This window comes from Fragaria vesca, linkage group LG7 (assembly GCF_000184155.1).
Source record: "Fragaria vesca subsp. vesca linkage group LG7, FraVesHawaii_1.0, whole genome shotgun sequence".
NCBI classification, from domain to species: domain Eukaryota; kingdom Viridiplantae; phylum Streptophyta; class Magnoliopsida; order Rosales; family Rosaceae; genus Fragaria; species Fragaria vesca.
The window spans coordinates 12,656,593-12,666,601 of NC_020497.1; the positions used below are offsets into that span (position 1 = coordinate 12,656,593).

Sequence of the window (10,009 nt, forward strand, 5' to 3'; positions counted from 1 at the left end):
AAATAGCTCGTCATCAAATTCCAATTCAAAAATTCAAAAAGATGAAAACACCATAAGAATAAAGAATCAAGAGATTCAACCTACAAATTGCTCACTAAATAACATCAAAGCATCAAACCGAATTCAAAAACAAAGTAAACCTAAACGAAAATTGGATCAAATTCAGAGGAATTCGAATTTACAACTAGCTTTTCAATAGATCAAAAAGCTTGAAATTGACGGAGAAGAATGCAAACTTAAGCATGTGAGAAGAAGAAGCATGAAAGCTACCTGCAAATCCACCTATGGAGACGAAGCAAAACGAAATCACAACGACGAAGAGACCGAGAGATCGCAATGACGAAGCGATGAAGAACAGACTGAGAGAGAGACGTTGCGTTTCAATCGTCCGCTGGCGTTTATATACTCCTCCTCACAGCCCTAAATTGGTTAGTTGTTTATGCATGCACAATTTAGTAAAACTATCTCATGACACATGGCATGCATAGAAAAGATTGTCCTTAAGTGTTAAAAACTGTCCTTATTTGTTTAAAGTAAACATAAGTGAATTTATTTGTGTTTCAGATCTTTTTAAAGGATGTATATGTGATTTGCTATTTTTATATTTAAACATGAAGAATATGAAAAATGGGCAGCTTGAGAATATTCTTCTTGAAATTTGATAGGGTTTTGTTATAGCTAGAATTTTCGTTAGAGAGGTGAAACTTTTCGTAGTTTTATAGATCCAACACTACATATTCATCACATGATTGTTTTTTAAATCATGTGAAAACAATGAAGAAAATAATTTGTAAAAGAATATGACAAGTATAGTGTCTTAAGAAATGTGTGACCAAAATTATTGTTTTTTCCAATCTAGCAATGATAGCCGTCTCACGCTTATTAAGCGGTGTTTTTGTGGACTCAAGCTGTATTTTCTTTCGGTAAGTATTATTTAGTCTATATGAGAACTAAGCCTTCTCTACATTTCAATTCGCTATCTCCGTCACATGTTTATGCAAAAGCAAATTACATAGCCCAAGTCGGCTATTCATTTGTATCCTCCTCATGATCATTGATCAACGCCCCAAATTCTAAAAGCACGTATTCTAGTCTCACATATAGAAATAATATATAAAATTCAAACAACTATGTGAAAGATTTTCTATAAACATAACTTATAAATTACACAACCGAAGTTAGCCATTAAGTTTTATCCTCCTCATGATCATTGATCAACGACCCAAATTTGAAAGCATTGATTCCAGTCTAATTCAATGTATTGTGGTCATTTTCTAATTCAAAATAAATCAAACATGATCGCATATAAAAATTATATATAAAATTCAAACAACTATGTGAAAGATTTTCTATAAATAAAAGTGACAAATTACACAACCGAAGTCGGCCATTAATTTATATCCTCCTCATGATCATTGATCAACGGCCCGATTTCTGAAAACACTAATTTCAGTCTAATTCAATGTGTTGTGGTCATTTCTAATTCAAAATCAACCAAGCACAATTGCATATAAAAATCATAGAATTCAAACAGCTATGCGAAAGATTTTCTATAAACAAAACTTTCAAATTACACGAGGTTGGATTCTACACCAAAGTCAACAAGCAAGAGTTTCCTACGTTAGTATATAAGCCACACAGGGCATATATAATTCGATGCAATAGTCTCCGACATTAGTATCAGCCAATGACTAGATTATACCAAATGACACAAGAACCATTTCTCAAAGCACACGTATTTAATCGTACAACACACACTGGTTAGACTATTGAAACACTTTGAACATTGAGCTTGACATAAAAGTCGTTGGGTTCCATACATGGACCAACTAATACAAGATATGGACAACGTACCAACCCTACCACACAGTTTCCAAATTCAAATCAAGAAACTACATAAAATGAGGCAACAGTACCTAGAAAACAACTGCTTCACCTACAATCAAGGCAACAAGAAAGCCCGTCCAAATCACAACCACTTTCTTAGTCAAACAAACTAACCCAAAGCATCAAAGCAAACAACTATGTCAAAGTAGCAAATATTTAACACCAATCAAGATTGATAGTTGACAATAAGATGTTTAATTTTGGTTCAAGTTGCAGAATAAAGTAGCAAACTTGAAATGTGTACCAGAGGAAATGAGCTGAAATTTCCCCGTATCAGGTTTAACTGCCACTCTCAGAATTCTTAGAAGCTAAAACTACACTGAAGCTACATAACTTGGTCACTCAGAATCGTCGGACTCAATTTCCTCCACCTCAGACTCATCACTATCATTTGCATCCTCCTCAGAGTCACTCACCAGAATCATTTTCCTATTACGAGCAGCTGCCCTCTGTGGCCTAGCTCTTCCAGCTGCCGGAGCTTCGGTTTTCTCTTCACTTACATTCATCTCATCTTCCAAGTTAACCCTGCTCAACACAGAGCCACTCTTCTTGTTGAATGGAGATTCCCTCATCTTTCTCACTTTGGGGTCAGGTGAAACCCCGGAACTCTCAGCAGCAGGCTTCAACATATCGGTTAAGAGCTTCTGGCCTGAAGAAGACGATGTTTGAGTGTCCTTCTTAGCCGCTGCGCCTCTCTTCTTGGCTGCCACAGGGGGCTTAGCCGCTGCTGCTGCCTTTGCAGCTCCAGCAGGCTTTCTGCCTCCCTTCTTTACTGCTGCGGGGGCAGCTGCTATCTCCACCTCAAAATCATCGTCATCATCATCCTCGTCGTCTTTTAGTGTGGCCTTTTTGCTGGCTTCTTTCTTCTGGGCTGGTTTTAGTGGCACTTCAGTTTCCTTATCTGTCACATTGAAACTATGTTAATACTCAACTTGTGGCAAACGAAGAGAAAGGAGTCGTTTCAAGGCTAATTTCTTTATAAAAGTTTTAACTAGGTAGAAGACTGTACAATAGATAAACACTAACACTAAACCGAATCATTACGTCCAGTAGTCCCACCAGTAGTCCCATGAGAAAAATCGTGAAAATTACAAAAGGTTATATAAAGTACCTGGAGATGAATCAAGATTATAGGCAGCAAGCCGATCTTTCAAATCAAGCATTTCTTCATCATCATCGTCATCAGACAAAACTACTGTGGATTTTACTTGCTGTTAAACAAGAACAACAGACAGCATAAGGTCTCAATCCCTCTAGTACAGCATAAGAATTTAAAATCCAAATAACAAAACAGTGTTCAGACAGACCTTCTTAGCAGGAGCTTTCTTTGAACCTGCTGCCACACCTCTCCGTTTCATCACCTCAGGAGGTTTCTCTGAAAAAGAAAGGCAGAAGATATTGGTTCAGTAAGTGCATAATCAATACATTGATATATAAACTGATTATGTATAGTTTACGTTGGCTTACCAATCTCCATTGCAGAACTGGAAGACGTTTCCCTACTTTCTGGAATAGCTTCTGCATTGTTAACCTTTTTGGTGTTCTTTCGAGGTTTAGGTGCTTGTTTAGAAACCTTCCCAACCGGAGCATTCTTGATTTGGTTGTTTCTTGATTTCCTTTTTGCCTCATCTGCCAGAGCCTCACTTTTCTCCAGCTCCTGATTTAAAAAAGTTTATCAGACACGTATGTTAAATGAAGTATAACAAAACGTAGTGAAATATGATTGGTTATTATATGCGTACATTAAGTTCCGCTTCAAGAACATCCAGATCCTTCAACCACAATGACTTTGGAGTTGAACCTCTCAAATCATTAACCTGCTCATTGACCTTATCTCTATCAGCCAATAAAGCTTCAACCCTCTCAATGGTCAAGGTTCCAATTGCCATGGAAATTAGATACTCATAATCGCTGATTCGTACTCCATTACTAATGACAGTCTCTGAGTTCTCTTCTGTTTCTTCTGTATCTTCAGTTGCCCCAGCAACCTCTGGCTCCACAGACTTTGTTTTCTTTGGGAAAGGAGTGAAACCTTTCTGTTGGAGCTCAAGGAATAGATCAGCTCTCTTCCTATTGCTCACAATAATCTCTCCATTCACCACACCAAGGATGAATCTAACCTTGTTTTCCATTTTCAACAACTCCAACTCAAGGTTATCCAACAACACTTTCTGCAAACATGATAGAATATTAGTTAAGTTTATTCACAAAATACATTCATGTCTGACAACAAATAAACTAACCTTTCGTTTCTCATAGAATTCAAGTCTTAAGGGAAAGAACTCCTCAAGAACTGCAGAAGAAAAAGGCAAAAACAAAGTTGAGTTATATATTTGTATCACTAAGCATTAACCAAACCACGCCAAATCATGTTAACACTTACTTTGTTCAGCAGTGTCATATTTCTTGATAACACCCTTTGGATCAAACAGGTGCATGTTAGTTGTGGCTATGCTAGTGGTCAGTCTGAATTTCTTCAGCAAACCCTCTTTTCTGGCTGCCATCAAGTTCTCCTCAGGCAAGTGGACTAGAATTTCAACAGTACTGTGATCACTATGCTGTGTGAAACCCTGCAGAATGAATAATTTTAGTTAGAAACTCAAAATTACCTGAAACAAAGTTTTGTCAAGTAGTTTAGTTGACTATACCTCAATGAAAGGATCCTTCGCCTTGTCATTCCCTTGAGAGATAGACTCCAGAAATTCCTTATAATCTTGAGTCCACCTACGGATTGGCAGCTCCGAAATTCTGAGTGTTGTCTCGTTGACTTCCTCAATTATCCCGCATGCTGTGTAGCTCGTACCAGTTTCCTTGACAGTTTTCTCAATAAATCCAGTAAAGCCTCTATACCATGGATCCATTGGAACCATTTCATCACCATTGAGCAACCGCCTTACATTTGCAACGATGTCTCTTGGATTATAATTAGGGATGTAAGAGCTCCACCCTGTCCCAATTCCTTCACTACCATTCACCAGAACCGTTGGGATAATTGGCACATACCTACACAACAGAAATAGTCATTCAGCTATACTTATCTACCATCTTGTTAAACTTACATGCATAATCATTTGGTACCAAATCAATACCAGGTTGGCTCTATTGATTGCCCATCTTCATTCAAGTAGTCAAGAAGTCTATCATCATCCTTTGGAAAAAGAAACCTTGTAATAGGAGAAAGCCGAGTATATATATAACGAGCACTTGCATGGTCTTTGCCTCCCTATGTGAAGCAAATCATACATGTAAGTAAAACATCTCTGAAGAAAATTACACTAACAGATGAAATCTTCTTCACTAACTGATATGTTAAAATAGATTAATGGTTCTTACCAAGTTACGGGTCCCAAATTGACCATTTGGTTGAAGGAAATTGATGTTGTTGCTGCCCACATAATCTTGTGCCATTCCAATGATAGTACTCGCAAGACTTTGCTCACCATGGTGGTAGGCAGAATGCTCAGACACATAACCAGAAAACTGTGCAACTTTTGCTTCCTTTATAAAGTTCCTCTTAAAGGAGCAGAATAGTATCTTTCTTTGACCTGGCTTCAACCCATCAACCATTGATGGTATTGACCTCTGCAGATCCGCCATGGAAAACTGTATGAGCTCCTTATGAACAAAATCACTGTACTTTACAAGCTTCTCCTTCTGATCAAGATGAGTACCAGGCTGCACCATAGAAAATGTAATAAGTTACTACAAAGCATAGTTTCAGAATAAAGAGTCACTTGCTAAATAAAATTATAGAAAAATATACATAAAACAAAACTTCCTACCTCAAACTGCCGAAGCCAATTCTTCCTCTCTTCTATTTTCTTCTTACTGAAAGCAAGTTCAATTGCCTCCCCATCCCGCTCATCTATCCAAACAAAGTCTTTCTTGTGCATATCTAGATTCTGAAAGTAGTCCCTACCTTCCTTTGAAGTACTTGTTCCCAACCCCTGAGATGGAAGGAAAGTAAGTGTAAGTATCATAATGCTACTGACAAGAATCAGGCTTACATGCAAAAGTGTAAAATGCAAACCTTATAGTATTTAATGGTCCAGCCACTTGCATTACCCCTCAAGCTTTCCCTCCAAGCTTCATACTCAGGCATTGAATAAAATGCAAGTTCTTTCCCATTCTTATGAGTTGCCTGTGCAGAGCACATTACAAGTTATAAATATCCATAGAGAAAATGGTCCACTTTAAATAAAGGTTAATTCAACCAAAACCAACCTTAACAATAGGCGTTATAAACTCAACCAAAAATGATGGAACTTTTAGCAGAGAGGGCCAGAAGGAATGAATGAAATTGATCAGCAACCCTTTTATATGGGAACCATCGTGATCCTATAAAGAAGATAAGCTGTTAATATTGGAACTAGAATCTCAAACTAGAAATAGAGCTAAAACCAAAGAAGCTTGAAATTTAACCTGATCAGTCATGATCATCAGATGCCCATATCTTAAAGATTTGATGTTGGTATATTCTTTATCTTGTTGCAGACCAAGAATCTTCTTAATATTCTTGATTTCTTCATTATCCCTGAGTTGAGTCGTGCTGGCTTCTCTTACATTGAGCAATTTACCTCTCAATGGAAAAACACCATAATGGTCCCGGCCAACAACAGCAAGCCCCGCCATCTGATTTATATGAAATTAGGTCAATCTTTTATTTGAAGGCTATAAACAAAATTTAACATTGATACCAAAATGACAACTTACAGCAAGAGCCTTAGCTGAATCTCCTTCTGTTAAAATCAAGGTACACTTTTCAGAGTTCCTTCCTCCTGCTAAGTTGGCATCCTCCAACTTGTTGATGTTATGAAGTCTCTCTGTTTTTGTTCCATCAGTTTTCTTCAGATCTTTGTTATTTTTGAAATTTGCCCAAGAGAGAAGACTTTCCACTACCCCAGACTTCGCAACTGAAAAATAATCAGTATATGAGAACCATGTTTAAAAATTTTGAGACCATTCTTGCAGTTAAACTACTGACTAGTGTAAGCATACCTTTCTTTAAAAACTCTTGTGGTAGTTCACATTTAGACCCAAAACTGCTTGGGCGAATCGTCAAAGTTTCCTTTGTTTGGGAATCGAAGGCAGGGTTGTCAATAAGAGCATTGACAAAGACCCAAAGATAATTCTTCACATTGTGAGCCTTGAGGTTGGCATTCTTATTCTTCTTATTTACAACATTCATCACATGATTGGTTATCTGATTCGTGACATAATCAACATGAGTTCCCCCCTTGATTGTAGCTATGCTATTCACAAAGCTGACCTGGTAAAGTGAAATCCAGCAACATGAGACACAATTCTGAGTGCAAAAACTTTTTAATTTGGAGTTCAGAAAAAGTTTGACCAAACCTGTTGAAACTGGCCATCGCTGAGACTCACACAAATCTCCCACCTATCATTGACTTTCTCAGTCATCCTGACAAATGAACAGATGTAGTTAGCAAGTTTCCCTAAGTGAAAGAAGATGCAGACCAAACAGTTTCACAATAAGTACCTTGGAAGTTTAATATCTTTAGATTTCCCAGCAGATTGCAAGTAGAGATCAACATAATCAAGAAACGACTTTACAGGGACCCTCTTTCCATTCAACTCAACCTTCACAGTCTTTCCGAGGCATCCAGCCATGTCAATCACTCGCTTTTTCATCAATGCAACCACATCTTCTTCCAGATATGTCATGTTAAATTTAGTCAAGTCAGGCTTATATGTCACTCGGGTCCAGTTCTCACTCTCTTTGCATTTAGTGATGACTGGTTCAGATTTCTTCCCCATGTTGTTTGTGAACACCTGAAATCGACAACAATCCCATTATTAATCCCTGACACAAATCTTTACCGTTTACAAACTTTTGTTTCTTGAAAAACATAAAGGGAACTGGAAAGTTTTGAATCTATGTCTCCCTTTCAAAATCCAGGACAAGTGAAATCACAACATTGTGCTATTCTTCAAGGGAATTGATTCTGAGTAGAAACCAAAGAAGCTTATGTACATGTAACATATATATAGCTTGACAGAATCGTAAAGCTACAGTTAACACAATTGTAATGCTTATTTCCATTAAGAAGTAGTAAAAACTAACTAGATGTTCAGACTCACAAAACCACTACACTTACCACCAATATATAGCCACAATTTTGAGAGACTTGGACTAATAAAGCTACCGATTGAATTATACTACTAAGCAAATATGCAACCAAGCACACAGGAGAAACTGGAAGTGGCATGTTCAACAACATATACTAAGCGAAAACCCTAAATATATAACACCTTCCAAATCCTCATCGAAACAAAACATCAAAAATCACCAATTGAGGACTACTTTGTCAATCAATTCCACAATAAAACCGTAATTGAGCACAGAATACAAATATCTAACAAAATTCACAAATGAAACACCAAATCGTAATTCACAGATAGATATATATACCTGCTTGTACTTCTTCTGCCGCTTGCCGTCGGCGGTTTCGATGACGAATTCGGTGGAGAATATATTAGTGAGCTTGGCGCCGTAGCCGTTGCGTCCACCGGTGGTCTTCTTGACGGTGTCGTCGTAGTTACTACTAGTCAGGAGATGACCGAAGATCAACTCCGGCACATAGACCTTCTCCTCCTGGTGAATCTCGACCGGAACTCCGTCGCCGTTGTTATAGACACTGATGCAGTTCTGGTCGACGTCGATTGTGACCTTGAGAGCGTCCATGGACGGATCTCGCTGCTTGTTGTCGGCGGCGTTGACGAGAATCTCGTCGAAGATCTTGTAAAGGCCGGGGACGTAGGAGACGGAGCGGTGGACCATGTCGTCGCTCTCGAAGACCCAAAGCGTCTGGGTGTGCTTCTCGATGGATCCGATATAGGTATCGGGCCGGAGCAAGATGTGCTCCAGCTGGCTCTTCTTCTGGTACATTTCCTCGATCGTCTTGCCGTCCATCGCTGCCGCCGTGTTGGCGTTGTTGCTGCTCTGCAGCGGACGCTTCTTCTCCACCACCATGGTTTAGAGACCGAAACGATGCGTTTTGGGGTGAGAGAGAGAGAAATGAAATTGAATGTTAGAGAGAGAGAGAGATATAGAGGTGAAACGGTACAATGGGGATTTGAAATTTGAAATGCGTTGAAGTGAGCGGGATTTTGAAATTTTGAAAGACGATCGGACGGCTGTGATTTGAGTTAGGGTTTCAAAGGGATGATGGAGGACTGGAGGAGAGCTGTGATCGGGTGCATTGCGGAAGAAAGAAGATTTGTTACCATCCAAATTGTTAACTACAATACAATGAGGAAGAGTTCTGGAATGTACAAATGCTCCATGTACTATGTTTGTCTGTATAGACGTGTCAAGCATTCACTGGTTTGTTGTTGATTTCCCCGTCAAGGCCTGTTAGCGCGTGTATCACGTATCCTCGGTTAATTTTCGTAGGCAAAGGCAGATGAATTTGGGGGTAACTCGATTATGGAGGATTCTGGAATGCACCCACGAGTCCTAACTCCTAACACCCACGGTGTCTCTCTACGGTCCGTGTACTGTCCCCTTAGTATCTGTTAAGTAGCCTCGCTGGCGTTCGTCGAGTGTGGCCGGACGGGTTGCTGCTATTGGAGCATGCTCCGATGAATGGATGGGGCTGAGACGGTTCAAGCTTTCTTGGTCGAAGTCGACCGCCGCTGCGGCATATGCAGAGGACTCGTGGAAGATGGGGTGATCGATCAATTCCGGCCAAATCTTGATTCAATATTGGTTGTGAAGCCCGATCTAGGTTGTGCTCGATCCTTTCGGATATCGTCAAGCAGGGATTCGGGTCGAACGGTTTATGTTGTTGAAGGAGATGGAGGTTGGCTCACGCAGTGGGGCTCTAACGAGGATGGTATTTCGGCGGTGGTCGGGATCCAACAACGGCGGCGGCGACGGGAAGCGGTAGAGGGTTCGCTGGTAACGATGTGGCTGCGTGTGCAGCAGCTTGCATGGGCTGAGATCAAGAAATGGGCCTTGCTAGCCCTAGTCCAGGTGTGGGCTAAATCTGGGCCTGTTATGGATTGGGCCTGGGGCTTCACCCTAGGTTCTTTCTATTTTACATTTCTGTTTTTGATGAAGGATAAAGTGTAGAGACAAAGAAATAGCAAGAGAATC

The 10,009-nt window shown here is 39.6% G+C and overlaps 1 protein-coding gene across 1 annotated transcript; it reads right to left on the minus strand.

Annotated features, from left to right (window-relative positions):
- Positions 1–2,025: 2,025 nt before the first annotated feature.
- On the minus strand, positions 2,026–8,881 carry LOC101308524 (DNA topoisomerase 2-like). The gene is made up of 19 exons (XM_004308632.1): positions 8,321–8,881; positions 7,388–7,680; positions 7,243–7,309; positions 6,886–7,156; positions 6,601–6,800; positions 6,310–6,519; positions 6,112–6,225; positions 5,918–6,028; positions 5,670–5,834; positions 5,221–5,562; positions 4,977–5,110; positions 4,536–4,890; positions 4,271–4,457; positions 4,131–4,180; positions 3,630–4,058; positions 3,355–3,544; positions 3,195–3,262; positions 2,999–3,098; positions 2,026–2,788 (listed from the first exon to the last, which is right to left on the minus strand). Exons 1-19 carry the CDS (start codon positions 8,879–8,881, stop codon positions 2,226–2,228), a joined length of 4,410 nt encoding a protein of 1,469 aa, XP_004308680.1. The 3' UTR covers positions 2,026–2,225.
- Positions 8,882–10,009: the final 1,128 nt, after the last annotated feature.